General features: G+C 38.3%; 1 protein-coding gene across 3 annotated transcripts in view; it reads left to right on the top strand.

The window, feature by feature from the left end:
* MID1 (midline 1) overlaps positions 1–20,389 on the top strand; it is a 243,164-nt gene extending 222,775 nt beyond the window's left edge. For all 3 annotated transcript variants that reach the window (XM_061366462.1, XM_061366461.1, XM_061366463.1), the window contains exons 7-10: positions 5,276–5,419; positions 12,944–13,105; positions 15,323–15,530; positions 17,086–20,389. In XM_061366462.1, the coding sequence (XP_061222446.1) occupies positions 5,276–5,419; positions 12,944–13,105; positions 15,323–15,530; positions 17,086–17,434 (863 nt within the window). In that variant the 3' untranslated portion in view covers positions 17,435–20,389. The remainder of the gene's footprint in view (positions 1–5,275; positions 5,420–12,943; positions 13,106–15,322; positions 15,531–17,085) is intronic.
* The last annotated feature ends 626 nt before the right edge of the window (positions 20,390–21,015 follow it).

Raw genomic sequence — 21,015 nt, forward strand, 5'->3', positions numbered from 1 at the left:
TGAGCACAAAATACAGCCTATGCAGACAGTTAAAATACATTTATGTAAATATATATATATGTAATGTATATGTGTATATGTATAGTCCCAACAGTTTAATGCTCTTCATTATTCTTTATTGTTGCTCAGAAACTCTGGAGGAAGATTTATTTTATTTTACCCCTTTTGGATAGATGCATGGAGTCTTCATAGATCTTAAATTGAAAACTTTGTGACAGAGTGAATTGGCCTTTACTTTTATCATGTTTCACAGTTAAGTAAAATGAAGACCATTTGGAAGTCATAGTGGTACACCTATGTTGTGAATTAAGTGAAGAAGCCTATCTTATATACAGTCTGTGATCTTTACTGCTTCTGAACAAAAAGTCAAAGCCTAAATTCCAGCTTCATCCTTTCTGCTGTCATTTGTCTTTGAAGCAGCTGACGTTGGCTGTCTTCTGGAGATTTTCTTCTGCTTTGCTTCTTCCCAGTGTTCTCTTTTTGAGGTCGTCTTCATTCTCCATCTCCCCAACCCCGCTTTTCAATGTGACACATTGAAATTTGCATAATTCTTTCTTCCTAGGCTATTTCCTTCCCAAATATAAATTTAATTAGTTTGTGCTTATCATTTACACAGCTGTATGTCAAAAGCTTCGACTATCCAAATGAAAATCTCCAAATTCTCTCTGAAAGTTTCCAGACAGATATTGAAATGTCAAGCTTAGTATATTAAAACAATACCCTTAATCTTCCTCTGACTTCTATTCTCTCTATATATAGCCTTGATGTCTTTTGAAAACTTTCTTATCTTGCCAGTTGCTCAAGCTCTTCATCTGGAACTCATCTTTTCCTGAACATATATCTAGCTACATTCAGGCAATGCTTATGACTTGCAAACTCTCTGCACAATACTACTGACATAAGGACTTCTTTTATCCATTGTGAATCAAAAATACTTGTTCCATGTCTTAATACTTCGAAATCAATCACAGGAACATCTATTCTTTGACCTTGAAATTTGTCCTTCTTCAGAAATCCCATATGAAATTATAAATTTTCTTCAACCATTACTTTAGCTATGACTACACAAAGAAATATGTGTTGCCTAGTATATGCCTGCAGTTTTTTCACGTGAAAACAACTTCAGTCTGGAAATCCTTTACAACCTGTCATTCCTCTTAACTCTTTCAGTATTAGAGGATCAAAAACTACCTCCAGCCAGTGCAGTCTCATGCTTTGCGTATAATCTCTTCTCATTCTGTTCTTCTTGAACAGTTCTGATCTACCCAAAACCTATGTCCAGATGGTTGCATGACTGAGCTGTCAAGTGCCAACTCATGCATGACATGTTACGAATACATCAAATCTGTATACACATCTGATGTAACTGTGCCTTTCAAATTCCTGCATGCTGGTTCAGTCCAGTGTGGAGCCAGTAATGACCAGCTGAGAGAAGTTCAGAGCAGTTTGCTCAAATCCCTCATGTTCATACCAGCAAGAAGATGGCTTAGATCTTCCTTTTTCACTCAGTTTCAAAAACCATAAGGAGCCCTTACAAAGTCAATCACCCCATGACAGCAGCGGGGTGGAGACTGAGCAAACAAAATAAAATTGAAGTGGTTTTAGTCAATCTTTGTGACCCTGCAATGAGAGGATGTAGATGTAGTCTTAATAGCCACCCAGGAGCTGCTGGATTCATGCTGGGGTTCACCAGTGAGAGATGGCAGCTTCCCTAAACTGTGTCTGAGGTGTACAGACCATGTGTCTGCTTTAGAGCAAAAGCCATGCAGATGACACTGAAAGGAGGGTTAGACTGACCTGGTTGAAAGGGGGAAGGTATGCTTACAAGGTCAGTTAATGCTGGGAGCAAATTTTAAAAACTGCTTTTCAAATATTAATTGCTGCCTTTCAGGCACGTCATATGTGGTTTCTGACTTCTTAAGTGTGCCTGTGAAGTTTTGAGTCAAAGTTGTACAAATGAACTGAAACAGCCTTCAGCAATGATTTTCTCTCTTGTAACAGAGTGTTGATTCATGAATACAGGTGGATGAAAGTAATACTGACTGAAGCATTCACCAGTCTCAGATACTTGCCCTGATCCTCTATAGAGATTGTCACCCCATGACCAAGGAAATTTATAGATGTTAGGAAGCAATTCATTAAACCACTTTCATTGTGCCTAAGTCTGCTAGCACTGATTCCAGTTTCCCTCACCACAGAGTGCTGTAAATTTGGGGTTTTCAAGAGCTGCTTCACTTTTTTCAGCTCTCCCAGACACTAAGTAGGAGTTTGTAGACAGGAGGCTGCCAATAACTGAGATTATTGACAGCTTCTGTTGTCAAATTTCAGTCTTGTTTAGGGCTCAGTGCTCTGTTGTCACCCTGAAATGGACTGGAAAGGCTAAGGGGCAATCACTGCTTCTCCACCAGGAAACAGGACTGAATAATAGATATAAGGCTTTCTGTATTCCATCACTGTGCTGGAAGCATGTGGGGCTTCCCCTTCCCAGGCAGTGGTGGAGCACACAGTCAAGGCCACGCTGGTGAAGTTGTTGGTGCAGCCTTGGCATGGCTTTGGAGGCTCTGTAGAGCTTTCCCTGTGGCACCTGAGCTCTGTAAATCAGCACTAGTAAATTTGATAAGCAAATCACACCCTATCAAATGAAATAGTGAAGATAACCGATTAAGGTCAATCTCTTTAATTGCATTACAGTTTTACTTTCTCCAAAGGTGTATATGCTGTGGAAGGATGAATTTGGCAGTCAGACTTCTATGTTATTTTGAAAGTCATAATAAAACATTTCCATGTTGACTTCCATGCCTGTCTGCAGGAGAAGCAGGTGTATTTTGGTTTATTCTGAGTGGTTTATGAAATGGGTGCTGCTAAAGAGCTGATTTTCATGCAGTGTAGTCTTAGGTGGTGTGGGTTAATCACAAAAACAAGTGAAAAGACATCCTGCTTAGGTCAAATATCTTTTTTTTTTTCTGTCATTCTTATTACATGAAGGCCTGTAAATCTTGAGCCATAAGGCCGGACAGGTGTACCTATGAAGAAAGAACTTAGGCTGTCATTTTCAAAAGAGCTGAAGACATATAGGTGCTATTGAAATGCAGTTTACAGTTCATCAAACTTTCAGTAATTGTTGCTTTCCATAAATTAATATTTATTATCTGTGTTGTAGTAAAAACAAGTACATTTCTTAGGTAAAAGCTTTTGCTCTGTTAGGTGCAAGAGGTGAGTGCAGACTAGCTGGATACTAGCACACAGTGTTCAAGGCCAGGTTTGACGAGGCCTTGGGTGATATGGTTTAGAGCAAGGTGTCCCTGCCCATGGCAGGGGGGTTGGAACTTGATGATCTTAAGGTCCTTTCCAACATGAACTATTCTATGATTCTATATTAGCAATTTTTTTCCCCTTTTTTTCTTTTGTCTTCAAAGGACAGGCGAAATACGAAAATGAAGCCTCAGGTTGGGCAGGGGGTGGGACAGAAGCTCCCGTGATTGTTCTGCTGGGTACATTTTTGAAACATAGCTGATAGGGCCAATGCAGTGCTTCGTAGCTCTCAGAACAGTTTGTTGGCCTCAGTTAGAACATAACCTCTAAGCTCAAGCAGTAATCTTTGCTGAAGATTGTGCATTTTTTTCTCCTTTTGTTTATATTCCCCTCCTGGATAACTGCTCTTATTTCAGTTCATTTCTCTCTCTCTCTTTATTAATACCCATCTGTCCCAAGGATTCCTCTGCCCTGTTAAAAAAAAAAAAAAAAAAAGACATGGGTAACATTGTGTGCTACAGTATCTAGAGCATCACAAATCATGGCCATATCATGAAACACATTTGAACATTTCATTATGCCCCTTGGTTGAAAGAGGCTGCTTGGAAATGCATCTGCACTTGAATCCTTGGGAACATACATCAGTAAACCGGGCACATGAGCTATAAAAATTCTTAATGGAAAGTAAAATAGATGCTTCATAAAAATATGATGTTGTGAAAGGCAGAATTCCTTCATAGGGACTGTTTTTGAGACAATTCTTTGTGACTCACAGAAGTTAAAGTACTGGCAGCAAAAATACAATTCAAAGCAGCCTTCCATTTTGTTTAATACTGGCATATTTTGGTTGTTTCAGCTTGAGTGCACTCTCCTCACTCTGGCAGCTGGGAGGAATACTATTAGGCACAAGGATTTTAATTTTTCTTTTGTTTTTTTTCATTATGGTGGCGTGTAGGGGAGATAATTAGGAATGAAGCTCCCTCCAAACCAAGCATGCAGGAAGGCTCACCAGTCCTTCAAAGAAAAACTCACTGATTTCTTATTTAGGTGTGTGGCTTTGTAAGGAATGCAAATGGAAAAATTTGGCCTAAGAAGTTTGCCTCAGGCTTCACTTCTTTAAATAGTTCTTTAAAACAAGCTTATGTGTTAATATGGGAGAAGAATGTACAGCTTGCTTCCCAGGGATCTTATTTCTTGATTAAAAAAAAAAAAAAAAAAAAAAAAAAAACCCAAAACAAAACACCAGAGGGTTATTTTTTAATTAAATTGTTTGGATTGTTTTCTAAAATTATCTAACTGATCAGCAATGACATTGAAGATAAGGTTGTAATAGTCTTACAGTCATGATGTTATGATATGAGCTCTTTTATGTAAAGCTGAAAAAAACTGAATTGTAAAGTCAACAGGAATTTATGCTTTATATAGCAATAAAAATTACCTATATCAGAAATAATAGCTACAAAATAATAAATAAAAATGAACTTGTAGAGAGGAGATGGTTGAGCATGAAAGCATGAGTGTTTGGAAACTTCCCCAAGATTCTATTTTCTAAATACCGTTTATGCTACTCTCTTGATAAGATAGGCTAGGCAAACACTGCTTTCAAGTCAGCAGTGAAGAGTGTTAACTCTCTCTCTTGACATATGCATCAATGAAACTTTGATAGTTTTGGTATCGTGGTCAGAACAATCCTAGAAATAGTAGTATGCCAGTGGTACCCATTTGATCACAGTTTAATGTGACCACAAATATCAGTTGTGCTACAGCATCTAAAACTAAAGCTACTTTAATGCAAAACATTTCCAAAATCTGCAGTTCCTACGTGGCTATATTGATAGTAAAAATTGCTTTGCTACAATTTCTTAATAACCAAAGTTGCTATTGGAATAAGCAAAAAGGTTTTGAAAATTCTGTTGGATGCCATAGCTACAAACTCATACATCAGATGCCTACTCTAATCTCAAGTGAGAACATAAATGTTTTACAGACTGCATCAGTAAGCCTCTTCTGTTGTATCTCACAGCTCCCAACCCACCCACCATTCGAGAAGAGCTCTGTACAGCTTCTTATGATACCATTACTGTCCACTGGACATCAGATGACGAGTTCAGCGTGGTCTCTTATGAGTTGCAGTACACCATCTTCACTGGACAAGCTAATGTTGTTAGTAAGTATAAACATCTGTTTTCTAGTTCTGTTTCTTTTTTGTTTCTCTGTAAAGAAAGCGCCTTTAAATATAAATGTATGTCTAGGACAAAATGAAAAAATATTTTCTGGGAAAATTTAATGACAAATTTTAAATTCAAACCAATAATATTTTCAAAAGATTTCCAAATTTAGAATTAATCCAGTTAAGATTTCATGTGTCTTTTCTGGAAGTGCTCTGCTGTGGGAGCTTTCAAAGTCTGAAACCAGCACATATTCCCAAAAGCCCAAGTATTGTACGGGTTAACAGGACTTGTCTCTTGTGTCCTAGGTCCCTGTTTGCAGATGTAGCAGGGACAAAGACCTCAGTTCCTTTGTCTGGGCAAGTCAGCCACTCGGGAGCCTGTGTTGAACCGGTCATTAGTCAGAACTGCAGCTCCATTGTCATTTAGATAACCTTGACACTTGGACCTTTGTCACAAGTACAGCTCAAGTCCTTCCCTCTGATTTTTACGGACTTCGAGGCTACAAAGCACTGGTATCAGTATACTCTAAGGCAGCAAACTTCAGTGGAATAGCAATGAATATGGTAACTTTGTTCGACTTGTAATTACATTAATAATCATTGATTTATATTTGCATTGCAGCACATTTTTTATTAAATGCACTCCCCGTTTTGAATCGGTGGCTTTCCTTAATGAACGAACTTGCTGATTATTCCTTGGATTCTTTTGTTGTTAAATAGCTATTCCTCCGAGAAAAAAATACTTTCTAGTCTTTGGCCAGGAAGTCAGCATTTCTGGGTTCAGTGCATAGTGATCATTGATTATAAATTTGGAGAAGTCATTTAACTTCTTCCTGTTCCCTGTATGTTTAATGGGAATACCACTAACTAACACATATTTGCTTTATGAAACAAGGATCCTGAAACAAGCCAAATCAATCAAAAGGTGGAGTTTGTTCAGTCAATGTGCATTTAAATTGTGAATAAACAAAAACTCATTGCCACAGAGGGTTGTGGGTCTCAGTTCAAGAGATGACTAGACATATCACACAAGACAAATCCACTGAGAACAATGCAGTGCAGAGACTTCCTTCTGGCTCAGGAAGTACCAGAGCTGTGAGATGTTGAGGTCTGCCAGATCATGGTGAGAAATGATGGCTATGTGCTTTTCTTGTTCCTTAACACCTTCCTACACTCTTCCTTTGTCCACCACCAGATACCCCAGCCACTCACTGAGCTAGACAGGCTTAGTTCTGATCCAGTGCAGAAATGCTTTTCTTCTTACAGAATTCATTGAGATACTTTGATGAAAGTCAGTGCTGCGGCCATGTTTACATACTTTATAGAAAAATGTATGATCTATGCCAATTTCAGTAATGAACCAAACTTTTGCACTGGCACCTTTGTTGCTGCATGCACCTCATTTTTTCACTAAACTGGAGTTATTTTTCCAAGCCATCTGAAAGGCCATCTGAACATTCATGTGCTGGCATTTTAACACCATTTTTAAGTAGCATACTGTGAATATTATATGGTATTCAGGATTGACTAAAAAGTAAGGTGAACTATTGGAAATTTGATTTGTGTTTTGCCAAAACCTCCATTTAGTATTTCACTAAACAACCTGATTTTAAACACTGCAAAAATTAGACTGCTGGAAAGATGAAATAAACGTCAACACATGATCCTACATCTGAGCAAGCTGGATAACATAAAAGGTCTATTAATAATTTGGAACAAGTTGAAGCAAGGTAGATAAGGAAGGAAAAGCTCTCTGATTAATCACTACTAAGCAGTCAGGACTTAATGACAACATAGTTTATTGCTTGTTTTCTAACCATTTTTATCTATGGCTTTATGGTAGAAGATTTTATGCAAGTCAGTTACTGGCACTATGTGCGAACACAGCAGCAAAAAGTTGTGCCATTTCCACACCTCTGTGATGTCAGGTTTTACTCTTTGCTTACTAGTGAATACATAACCAGGTATTAATTTTTAGGCTGTATTGTAGGCTTCCCATGTGGAGGTGGAAGCTTTGATCTGCAAAACATGTATCAATTAGTCTACTTTCAGAGATGCAAGATGGCAATTTTTGGGTATAGCATGAAGTGCTCTGTGTGAAGTCTGAACTTTCATTTTACTGCTTTGCAGAAATTGTGTCATTAAAAATTTGAAGAGAGAACAAATTAACACTGTAAGAAACTTTGTTTACAAAATGCTCTGAAGACCTTAAATCACAGTAGGAAGAAATGAAAGAACTGGCCCTTTTTCTTTGCTTCTCTCTCTTTTTCTTGATGTACAGCTCTTACACAAATATCCTGGCTGTTAGTTTCAATTGAATTGAAAGGTATAATGTTAACCCAAATTCTGTACATGGTTACGTGTATGTGGGAGTGTTTTATAAGTGTTGCAAAGCTTTTTTTTATCTCATTATTTAATGTAGACTTGAACGCCTCCAATTGAGATGTTCCTGCCAAATCTAACTGTTACAGATCTGCCCAGGTTTCTAATGCATGAGACTCTTCCAGTTCATTCCAGCTTCCGCTGGTACTGGAAATTTGCCCACTAATGCCCTCATTTTGCTCAGAACGCTGCTTGGGTATTTCTTTGCATTGTTGGATTATACTTTTTGTCCTGCAGAAGGGTCTAATATCCCAACTTTCATAAATTACAATATTTAGCCTAGAATATTGGAGTGTACTGTAGTAGTGTGGTTGAACATGGAGAGTTATTTCCACTGTAAGTAGCATTAGCAGGCGCTGAACTGCGACCTTCATGGCATCATGAACTGGTGCTAGGTGATATATTTTTTTTAATCCTGTTTTAATGGATTAGATTTTGGATTAGCAGAAATTTCTTTTGATTTATGTCATTTGCATGCTGTTGCATACAATTATTTTTTAAATTTATTTATTCCTCCACCATATCTCCAAATTTTTCCATTAGTATTTTGTGCTGCCTGTAGCAGATAATGTAAACAGGTTCATAGAGTGTCTTCAGTTCTGTGTTTTTATAGCTATGAATTAGCCACTAGGGAGTAGCTGGAGTACTGCATTAAACCAACAAGCCTTTTTCCCCTGAGACAATAGGAATCACTTTGCATACATACCCACCTACCGTGCTAATGGAGGCTGTTATTTTGGAATCTTTTTTCTTAAAACCACATAGCCAGCCTGACTGCACTTTCCACTTCTCAGTACATTTCTCCCACCAGAGGCATATATCATTCAGAGATTGCTAAGAATTCAGTAACAAAAACAAGCAATGCTATGTTTTTCTAGTGTATTTTCTATCCAACATAATCAACTATATTCTTTTTTATTAACTGAAAAATTGGAGGGTCAACATTTGATGGAAAAGATCCAAATAGAGTACTTCATTTTGAATCCTATTTCATACAGGAAAGATTATTTCCAAATGTGGCCAAACTGCTTGGCTATAGTGCTTGGCAGCCCTGTTCAGTGCATAAGAGCAATACAGAACTTTAAATTAAGCAGGTTTTTACTAAAGCAGTGGTTCTCAGAATTATGCCATTCTCACATTTGCATTTCTGAGAGGCAGCTAATCACCTACAATCTGAATATTGTAAAGGCTTTTAAAATGACTTTGTCACTATCTAGCTAACATGCATTATAATTTCATTATCCCCTTTCAATTGAACCTGCATTTTTTTAACATCATGGGTTTGCTTTAGTGTGCTTCAGGAAAGTTAAATTTTAACCACCCAGTGTTTTACGGTGATGCAAAATGTCTTCAAGAAAAACATGTGTCTCTTCAAGACAAAAAGCAATAACTAATTCTTTCCTGGTAAATTAGGTTAGTTAGTTACATCGGCTAAATACTAGAAGTCAGGGTATTAAGGATGCAGTGCATTGTCAGAACCTTGGCAGTGTTAAATGGTAAGGTTACTTTTCATGTAAGATAAGATAACATATTGTTGAAGGAACTAAGGCAGGAGCCCAACCTTCCAGGAAAAAGCAGTTAACTTATTATTCACTAATTAATTTCTGAATATCCTAGCTTTTGTCTGTATCTGGAAGTTTGTGTTTATTAAAAATTGATTCCTGATAATCTTCATATTGCTGTTGAGGATTTTAGTGTCTTTTAATGTCACAAAAGAAAATTTGGGATAAAAATGAGAAAACTTCTTCCTCTTTAAAAGTATATAGAGTGCATTTCTTACCCACCCCCACCCCCCCAGCCCCCCCAAAGAAAATAAAAATAAGGTGATATTTTTTACAGGAATCCTCCATATATTGTTTTCTTGCATGTGGGAATGCAGAGCAGGGGTGGAGAGCTATCTGTTCTCCCAGTTTCAGTTGGTAATAATTCATTTAGAAAGCATTTAAAAATAATTAAAATACTCAAACGATTAAATAACCTTCCCATGACTTTTCTCCTCCTCTTACAATTTTCAAGAAGATGTATTTTATTAAAATCTACCCGTGTAAATTTTAGGAGGATTTACACCTTGGGATTTTCCCCATCTGTTTTTTAAAGTACATCAAGAGCCAACACCAGGGAAATGGTTTTACAAATTATTACCTCCAGACTCTGAGAAGCTTGTTTTGAGAACTCACACATCCTGTAAGGGCATCACTGTGCTCACTGCACCATTCCGGGACGTAATTTAAATTCTCTGCATTTTTGTAGGCTACAGTTATAAAAGACATTGTTTTACCACCTGCATAACCCTTTAAAAAGCCCTGGGTTTTTGAAAGAAGAAGCCTGAATTTAGCCTGGATTAGGAGTGGGTACAATAGGAGACCCTTAGCGCCTGCTGCTGTGCCAGTGAGGAGATGATGTATGCTTTTCTATTTAACCTTCTGCCGCCGGCAGGGAGCTGAGGGGGCAAATGCTGTCCCCAGATGCCCGCGTTACCCGGCTGCTTTCTCATTTCCATAAACTTTCTTAATCGTCTTCTTTTGCATTCAGAAAAGAAAGGCTGTCCTGACAAGGCATAACTGAAGACAAATTTTTTTGATTCATTGACATACCTAAAAGCTTAACTTGGCTGCCACTAAGTTACTATTCTCTGTTTTAAAGGATTTTGGACTTGTTGTTTGACTCGTTCAAAAGTCATTCCAAAGATTTTTGAATCAAGGTTCCATTTAAAGGCTGTTATCAAATAGTTTACAGTCAGAAAGCACGTGGACGTACCACTGGTGCATGGTCAGGAGCTGAGCTTGTTGGGGCAGCAAGGCTTGTCGAGCAGAGTAACCAGGTCATGCACATCCCAACATTCATTGTACACTGGTAGTCTTGGCAGCAGAAGCCAATATGTAGCAATACCTAAAATGATTGTGAATCTGCCTTCTGTGAACAGAAATATAAACTAACCATCAGATGGATTATTTAATAATACAATAATTTACGCTTATGTAAGTATTTACAGACTAGTGAGTATTGGGTATGTGATTCTATGTGTAAATCCACATATGCAGGAGGAGAGTGTAACGCTGAGGGGTTTTTTTTCAGGAGGTAGACAGGTGTTTATGCGATCTGTTTATTCAACATTCTTGAGAAAAGCAGTGCTGCAAGGTTGCTTTTCTTTCCAGATTTTATCCATATATAGCAAACTGTTTGAATACCTTGTAGCTGATATTTAGGGAGGCTGCATGTGGCCAGGATGCTTACTGGCTGGACCATTAAGAACATACTAGAATTAATTTTTCCCACTTTACACCAGGAAATTGTAACAGTGAAATATTCTGGTAAGTTGAGGTCCAAAGGCCACAACCCACATGTGAGTTCAGCCACAGGTTTAGACTTCCGGACTTCAAATTGGGTGGTGGTGGTGGTGTTCATCTCACCTCATTTTAAATACCTGAAGTTAGAGATCTCACCTATGCTACTCACCTGCACTTCTGTGTCCAGTAAAAGAGAGGCACTTGTGGGGTAGGATGCTGGCAACTGGAGAAGTGAAAGAAGGTACTCACTGGTTTCTGCCTCTCCTCAGAGTCCAGAAAAATAGGTTAGGCATTGCAGCTCTATTAGATGACAAAGTAATATGAGCCCTGCCTGAAACTATGCCTCGGTTACCCAATTGCACAGCAGGATGAATAGCTGCCTGCCTCTCAAGTATGCTATGTATGCATAAGAGAACTTTGAGACAAAACCAACATAATTCTTAGTTTGAAATTTGGGGTTGAGTTCTGTGCCTGATGATCATTTGTTATGAAAAGCACATCCCAAATTAGAAAGGAACCTTCCAGTATGCTTATGAATTGTCTATGAGTCTGTAAACCTGGATCACAGGTCTTTTTCTTTGAAGTTTTTGTTCAGTAACCTATTTATTTTTGCTTCATATAAAGGTTTTTGTATTGCCTAATACACACAGCTGAAATTACTATTGACATCTAAAGGATTCTGTTCACTAGTACCTACTGGTTTGATGGTAAAACTTGAGTTAAAAGCTTAAAGCTGTTCTTTAATAACACAGCAGCTTTCCTAACGTGTTCTATGCTCAGTAAAGGCAGAGACCAAGAAGTCTGTCAGGTTCCTAATCCAGTCAAACATTTTTCTTTTGAAGTTTTCCAGCCTTACATATTCACATACATGCATACACTTTTGTCTGCATGTATCTTTTTCTAGCTGCATAACTGCCTAAGAGGGTATGAGCATATACACATTTCATTAATGTTTCATTTGTTATTTATGTAAATATTTACAATAAGAGAGCTATGAGACTGGGAATCCATCAGACCAGGAGCTGTTCAAAAAGTGCAGTAACATGGGTGATTGGCTGCCATTGCAATTATATCATAGTAGGAAAAATTTAGAGAGATAAGTTCGTCTTATTGGAGTGTTTTCCTATTTTGAAGATGATACTGCTCTTCCCTTATTTTACTTACTTCCTAAGTATTATACTTCAGTGGTATGCATCAAATGTACCCCAAAAATTTTATAACTGGAAAATTATCCAGCTCTTCCCTTGATGACATCTAACCATGAGGATATAAATCAAAGTTGCATCCATTAAATTTACTGTTTTAGATTACATTCTGTCAAAGTCTGGACTGTAAAAGCCAAAGCTTGCTCTGAAGCCCATGTTCCACCCTGTATGGCCTCCCATGATTTGCTTCAGGTCCTGAAGAATGCATACCTGGGGACTTGGCAAAGGTGCCTCACCAGCCCTCCTAGCTTCACTGCTTACGTTAGTTTTCTGAGGCTTAAACTGAGCTCATTAATCCAAACAGTAGATTGATGGGATCTCCATAATCCTCTGCTTCTTAAGCAATAAAGAATTCCTTGTGCTAGGGTATGAAAAATCTCAGACTGTTCATGCCTTCACTGAGTCATTTCTTAAATGCCCATTTTTCATGGTTGACTTCACACAGTAAGAACTTAAAAGCTACCTTGGCTGAGGGCTGATGAAATGAGTTAGTGGCATTAAGTAGCAACTTAGTAAATGTAACAGCACTTTAAAAGGTAGAGAAGCAAAATTCATATCCATTCTTGGGTGCTTAGAAGTGCTCTAATGTTTTTCTCTTACAAAGTGCTTAGTATGTTATGACTGATGTGCTCTGTTTGAAATTGCAGGTTTATGCAACTCAGCCGACAGCTGGATGATTGTTCCCAATATCAAACAAAACCACTACACCGTGCATGGGTTACAGAGTGGCACTAAGTACATCTTCATTGTTAAGGCCATTAATCAGGCAGGCAGCAGAAGCAGCGAGCCCGGCAAGCTCAAGACAAACAGTGAGTAACGTGAGATCCAGCATGCATGCTTACTTCTCCTTTCTTGCCTTCCTTTCTGGGTTTGATCTTTGGAAGATACAAGAGCACAGAGCAGTTAAACTACTTAAAGTGCTTCCCACAATGAAAGCCACTTATTTAACTCGATTCAAGATAACAGAGTCTTCAGCAGTGCAGAAATAACTTTTTTTTTGAGAGAGAGAAACATCTGTAGCTTGGTCACTGGAAATATCATTTAGGAACAGAGCCATCACATGTGAAATGATTGAAAGTACTCTTTTGTGGTTTTGTTTTAATGTCTTCTCTATTCTTCTTCCTCTGCAAAGCAAAAGCTTTTCTTATGTTTGCAGTTAAACATTGTATTTTGTGTAGTGTTCATAAGATAATTGCTAGTTTAATTTTACTCTCCAAAACGATCTCTTTCTTGGGATACTGGAAAACTTCATAATTCCATCCCCTTCAATTTTTATGAAGTTCAGCAATGTGGTAGAGTAATCAGAGGTCCCACTTCAAAAATACAACGGTTACACAAATTATCAGCAGATGTAGCATAGCAATTTTAAGACTGGTTTTCAGCCTTTTTCTTTGTGTGCCACAGCCAACCGCTCAGTCATGAAGTCATCATGGACAGCTCTGAGCACTGCAAAGGGAACACTGGGATTTGTGCACCCTCTGAAACCTGCTTATTTTAGGGGAGGGTGCTCAAAGAGGGGTGATACTGAACATTGCAAGAAAGAGGCTGCAGGGAATGGCATATACACATTTCTGACTTTTTCCTCACTGCTATTAACCTCACTTGCACTGCTTTGTAAAAGCTGCTCTTACAAACTCCACATCTGTTACCATGAATCTGAGTATTGTTAAACTTGGTAACCTACAAGCAGATACATAACTAGAGGAGCCATCCGGAAATGGCAGTCTTTTATCCTTTTGTCAATTTGTGACCCAGTGTGGCACAAAAGCAATTTCTTAGGTGACTGTGAGAAATGATGTGGCCAGATACAATCTGGTACAGAAAAAGACATCCTTCAGACATTGCTTTTAGCAACACAGAGGCTCCTAATCACATAGAGAGGCAGGCTGTAGGTATTTTATTGCTAGCAAGTGGTAAGAAAAATCAGGAAAAATATGCCCTCATATTTTCCAGTGAGTTTATTTTAGACTTGATCATAATACCAAACTAAATACATATTGCAAAAGTAGATAACTCTGAACAATTTCTGTCTTATTTGAAGTACACGTCAGTGCCTCACACAGATCTCATGAGAGCACTCATTTATATTTGCTGTGCATGTCATCAAATCTTTCGCTTACATTTTTTTCCCCTTGGTATGAAAGACCAGTAAGAAGGGAAAAAGGGCTTTGCTGGACCACTTGTGGAGTCATACTTTCCTACTTGTCTCCCACTGGAGGTAAATGATCATTTTGCTTTTTGACACAATGAGCCCGCCTGTCGGAATTGTGGCAGGCTTTATATATCTACAGGGTTCGGTTTACCAAAAAGCTTCCTGTTATTGTCTACAAACCTCATGCTACAGCCGAATATACTTGCCAAGAGCAACAGCCTCAGTAATGTTTTTACACTATATTATTTGGACCAAGTTCACTTCCTTCTTTTTAATGCACAGTATCCAGCACCACATGGACATCCTTCCAAAGTGATCCTGAATTGTTGACTGTGTTTGTCATAAATAAAGCTGTGAGTCAATGAACAGACAAGGCCTGTGCTTATTCTTGTTTTCCAACTCATTTTGTGAGAGCTGCAATCATACTTTTTGTAGCAATGATGAAGATGTTATTATGGAATTTTATCCCTAAAGAATTAATTGAACACAATTTATTCTAAATCTAATACGCTGTGAAAAAAGCAACCCTCAGACCTCTATTAGCATGTACATTGGTTTCAATTACAGGCAAGAATCAGAGTATTCAGGTTACTTCTAGGTCAGAGAGAATAGGCGTGATGATTATGTGGGGCTCTTTGTAGGGATTATCGACATGGGGAAGTTAGTGCACAATGAGGTTGACAGTAAACTGACAATGCAAAGTAGCTATTGCAGGGAGTAGAATAGATTAGTCCATCTCAAGAACACTTCAGAGGAGGAGGAGATTAATACAGTTATGTAATCTTGTGGGCTTCTTAGAGGCTTGCTAATCCACTTTCCTTTTCAAAATCAAAGCCAAACCATTCTTCTGCCATCTTTGTCTCTGTGTCTCCAGGTCAGCCATTTAAACTGGACCCCAAATCGGCTCATAGAAAACTGAAAGTGTCTCATGATAATTTGACAGTGGAACGTGATGAAACATCCTCCAAAAAGAGTCACACACCAGAGCGATTCACGAGCCAAGGGAGCTATGGAGTAGCTGGCAATGTGTTCATTGACAGTGGGCGGCATTACTGGGAAGTGGTTATAAGTGGAAGTACATGGTACGTATATAGAAAATATATGTGAAATTATTGTCTAGTTTGCACCGTGCAGGTTGTGGTGCAGTTTCTCTGATAGACAGTGGTAGCAGAGGCATGAGGAACAGTGCAAGAGTAGGACAAGCATATTCTTTCATGTAGTTTGCCAGAATATGTTCTCAGTCTCCAGCATTTTCATACTCTGGAAAGAAATCTGCCAGATCTTTATGTTTAGCAGCCTTCACAGGCCTTTTACTCAATGGCTATTTTTTGGACCCACACAAAGTACATTTTTAGGTTTTAGTGAATTAGAGAACTCATAAAGTTTCATCTTGTTTAAACAACAAAGCAAACTTTGTAAGTGTGGTCATTTCTTTACTAAATGTGAAAAATCTTAGCATCCTTCAGTAAGGAAAAAACAAATAATGTAAGGACAATTTGATGATCTGGTTTCACAGGGGTAGAGCTCAGATTTGCTTCTGTGGAGGGGATGCAGAGAAGCAGAGCTGTAGGTCTCTCCCCCAGGGTATGAAACAGGGGGCAGGAAATGGAGGAGTGCCTTCCTCCACTCCTGAATGATCCTCTGTGTCATACAAAGGTGGATTTCAGGGGCCTTTTAGTCAGTGGAAGAGATGTCATTCCTTGGTATTCAAAGGCAACAATCATGATGGAGGTTAATGGAATGGAAAAATCACTAACGTCTTTTGGTATGCCCACTGTCTCAAACAAGAAAAATGTGGTTTGCCTGTGCCAGTATGAAGGAATGGAAATAGAGTAACTTATGGCACAGTATTCTCTGTTGATTGAAAGCCCAGCAAATACTGCAGTGTCTCTAGAACTTGAGGACCTTTTAAATTTCAGTTTTATGTATATATGAGAAATCAAGTATTTGCTCTCAGTGTCCATTAATGAGAACATTTTCACAATCCTTTTGCCCTGCACATCTTGCCATAAATTATGGTTTGCAGAGCAAATGTCTTCACCTATAATTGCTTCACTTGGCCCAAACCCAGTCTCAAAAATGCTCATTTGAATCTAAAAACCACACCAACATCTGGCAAAACATATTTGGGAATGGTAAAAAACCTTTTTTTTAATGTGTCCTTTGATTTTTACTCTGCATTCCTTCTTCTGGACCATATATTAAAGGAGCAAGGAGAGATCAGATTAACTGACAGATAGCAGCGTATTTTAAAATCAATGAATTCCTCTGTATTCATCTGTTTGGAAGTGGAAATTTGAGGCCCAGTGATTTAAACCCTGAGTTGCTGAGTACTCAAGAATCTTCCTTTTAAATACCAGAGGCAAGTTCTCAAAAAAATTGCGATAGTAGCTAAACCGCAAATAACACAAGGGACAATAAAGTTTCCCTGACCTCTCAGACCTGAAAGACAGATGGGGCAAAACTTTAATAGAGCCTGTGCAGATATTATGGTGAAACGTTACTTAATGAGAACTTAACCAGCAGAAGTAAGAGTCTGGGACATTCCAGTGAGTCCTCTGGGCTAACATTTGACTTCACCAGGAGACAAACATGACAGGAGGCATTTGTTTCCTTGAGTCATTTTCTGTTTTTCAGGTATGCCATTGGTATTTCCTACAAGTCAGCACCAAAGCATGAGTGGATCGGGAAGAATTCTGCCTCCTGGGTGCTTTGCCGCTGCAATAACACATGGGTGGTGCGGCACAACAGCAAAGAAATCCCCATCGAGCCTGCACCTCACCTCCGGCGGGTTGGGATTTTGCTGGACTACGACAATGGTTCCCTTGCTTTTTATGATGCTTTGAACTCCCTACACCTTTACACTTTTGACATTACGTTTGGGCAGCCAGTGTGCCCCACATTTACTGTGTGGAACAAATGTTTGACCATTATAACTGGCTTGCCTATCCCTGACCACCTAGACTCCTCTGAGCAGCTTGCATGACTGCTAAAAGCTAAATGATAGGATGACGTATCTTCCCAGGGTGGCCAGACAGCTGCAAGAGCTTGCCTGGAGCTGGCAGACCATGGTGGCCTCCCAGCGCCACTGGCCAAATCAGGCCAGAACTGAAAAAGGAAGAATATCTCTTTACTATGGACTTTGTATGGAAGGACAAGAAGTGGATTTAATCTTAGAACTTTCTTTTGAGGTTGGATTTGTTTGGTTTGTTTTGTATTTAGTCTCTTACAGGAAGATTTATAAATTATTTATAAAAAAAAAAAAAAAAAAAAAAAGAGGAGAGAGACAAGGGAAAGCCTGGCTTGTACACCTGGAAAATGGCTTATTTGTTTTGCACATTGATGGTCCTATTGTTTGAAGTTTCATCGGCCCTTTACATCCTTTTATTTTACAGTGGATAAAGGCAAGAAATCGGAAGGATTAAAACTGTGCAGTGGACAAGTTAGTATGCTGCAGGTTTTACTCATGTCAATACTAGCTCTCTCATTACCAGTCTTATTGAGTGCAAGATCTAATTTCTAATTTACACATGGGAGTGTGCAGACCAAAAAGAACAACAACAACAGCAAAGAAAACCGGTGAGGAAGTGGAGCTAGACAGCACAGTGAAAGAATAATTTACTTCTGTTCACAGGGCAGTGCACTCTCTGTTCATATAAAACATGTGGAATATCTCCTACAAATGTGAGTGGATAAATCATACCATGATTTATTTTATTGATGGCAACATTCCCATCTACCAGTGCTTCGTTTTCGTCTTTGGGAAACATTGTGGAATTGCTGAGGATGTGAAAGACTGATAACATCTCTGAGAATTAGCAACACTGGAGGAGAGCAGCCAATCCATGGTCTGACTGTAGACTAATTTGATAAAGCACGGCATCATTTAAGGATTGATTGTAATAGAAGATGTCACAGTTCTGATGGTAGACATGTGAATGCTTATTGCTGATTTTACAAGGTTCAACATAGCAAGCCCAGCCAACAACTCGGAAGTGAGACATGCACCACTTTTCCATTGAATTTAAATTGAACACAAATGTTTCATTGTCGCACATTATGTAGTCTCTCTAACAAAGCAAGGAAATCTGTTTTGCATGTGCTGTATGGAGAAACACTGCAGCTGGAGTTTGTTCACAGTTACCATTGTCCTGAGTTGTTTGAGAAAGCACAGTTCTCTTTGTGAATGAGGAGTAAAAAAACAAGTTTTCAGCAGCAATAGGAATCTGCACGGTCAGGCCCTATATTCATCTCGGTATTGGTGGAGAACTTCAATGAAGGCAGTAGAAGTTGTACCTACTTTATTTCAAAGCTGAATCAGGTGCTTTTATTTTCTCTTTTCCTTCTACAGAATAGGAGCCCTTTGTAACTACTGCAATGCTTATGTATAAATTATCATTTTTTGATAACTTTTGGGAGATGCTTGAGGCATATGAAAACTTCAAAAGAATGGTTTTCCTACAGTATTTTGTTGTTACTATGCAAGTGGTTAAAATTCTGCCAGTATACAAAAAGGATAAATTGAATATCAGCTTTAAGAAAAGATTTGCTCAGTAATTTATAACCATGCTTTAGGTGTCTTTTAAAAAGGATGTCTTAATGCACTTTGTTCACTGATGAGTCCAAGATAAAATGGTCCCAAGCCCAGCTTCAAATTTTTCAAATACTAATTCTCCAGGTACAAAGCTGTACTACAGTTTGCCTTATAAGGATATGGAAAACTTAAGAGCAAGACAAAGAATACAAAATGCCTATTTGAGGTTTTTTTCCTTTCTTTAATAGAAAATAAATGCCTAGCTGTGTTCCTTTATTTTCCCTTTACATGTCCTGATAACTGCTGAATTAAACGGAGAAAAGTCTGGCATAAGTTTGCTGATACCATGGCTTTCAGCTAGGGCAGCATCCCAGTGTTCACAGGTTGGAGCCATTGATATTTCCTGAGTTGACATACTCATAAGAGAATATGTGTACGTATAGCAAACTGCAGCGTTTATCGTAGCATCTTTAGTAAGCAAGAAACGTATATCCTCAAAATGAAAAATTAATAAATCCCCAAATACTATTTTTTATGATTGAGCACAATGTTACTGATACAGTCTGATGTACATAGCCCAGATGATCTGTCCTGGGATGTTTGGGAGGTAGCTGTGGTGGCATGAAATAATTATAATGAGTTGACAGGCGACAACTGATACAAAGCAGTGATAAAAAGATGCAGGCGGAAAGGAGTTTTAATCTAGGATTATTGCCAAATTGCTGCCTAAAAGGAAAGTGTGTATTACCAAAGTACATGTAGGAGGCTGCGTATGTTCTTTTTTGCCAGAAATATTAAATCTAGAAGCTGATTTCAGTAGTGGACAAACTGAAAACACTGATCAACATTTGGCCATACAATGTTGGCAGAGATTGAGCAGGATGGAAGTAATAACATGAATTTGGGAAGATCCAAAAGGATCTCAAATACTTTCATTGTAAAGATAGATCATGAGTCTAAAGACAGATCATAGTTTTGGCCAGAGGAAAAAGAGTGGTCGGTTATCTATAGGCCTTGTATTGTTTTTATTTTACAACAGAATACTCATCTGGGGCTAAGCCACATTTCTCCAGTGGACTATTGAGCCTGTCAGTGCTCTTTGTGCATATATGTTTGTGTATATATGTACACATATGTCTGGGTGCACACACACCAGTATACACACAAATATAGTGTGTAATTTGTGGATATGATGCATACATATATACACATACAAACTGACAGTAATTAGTCAGGTGTTTCTTTATTTGCTTGTTTCTTGAACAATTTCACATTCTGTATGACTACAAGGAAACAAGTTTGCTATGAATGGTATTCTGGACATTTTTTAACAAGCAAAACCTGTTTATTTTACAATACTTGATTCAATGCCTGATTAATAAATAAAAACATCCGTTTGAAAATGTAGCTTCTGTGGTCTGTGGCATTTTGCATGGTCCATAGTAATCAATCAAAATCTGGGGTAACAATTATCCTTTTGTAAAAAATAAAACCTGGTACTGTAATGTAGTGTGCAGTCTTAGAGGAGGAGTTTTCCCTCATTTTTTAAAGTTCCGTGAATAGGAATGAGGTAGCACTGTGTAACACCATGTTTAACAGAGGTAGATTTTTGAGGAATAGTCTGCGGAGTTGCAAGCAATGAATGTAGTAGATAAACCCTGAGTTGGTATAATGAATTGTTTTAAAGGTGTATTTAAAACCTAATCTGGGATTCAGCAGGGTTAAAGCAGACTGTAGCACAATCTCTTTAGAAGTCAGTAGTATAAGCTCAGAGTAGTCAAAGGTGAGGTAATGGAAAGGTAGGAAACTTTTTTTCTCTGAGGCCAGATAAGATTTTCAATGTGTTAGGCTCCCATGTGTTAATGCACATTTAATGGAGAAAAAAATCATTCATGAATGGGCTGTATGTCATAAATCATTTAGTAGACTGTCTCCAGCCCACTGTAGTTTCCCATGGTTTGTTTTCAGAGAGCAGCAGAGTTGCTGCATTTTTTGCTATGAGTTTATTGGTTATCAGGTTTGGGTATCCCATT

Source organism: Neopsephotus bourkii, unplaced genomic scaffold (assembly GCF_033783945.1).
Source record: "Neopsephotus bourkii isolate Nb327-2 ecotype Australia unplaced genomic scaffold, CSIRO-AGI_Nbou_v1 NB_1346, whole genome shotgun sequence".
NCBI classification, from domain to species: Eukaryota; Metazoa; Chordata; class Aves; order Psittaciformes; family Psittacidae; genus Neopsephotus; species Neopsephotus bourkii.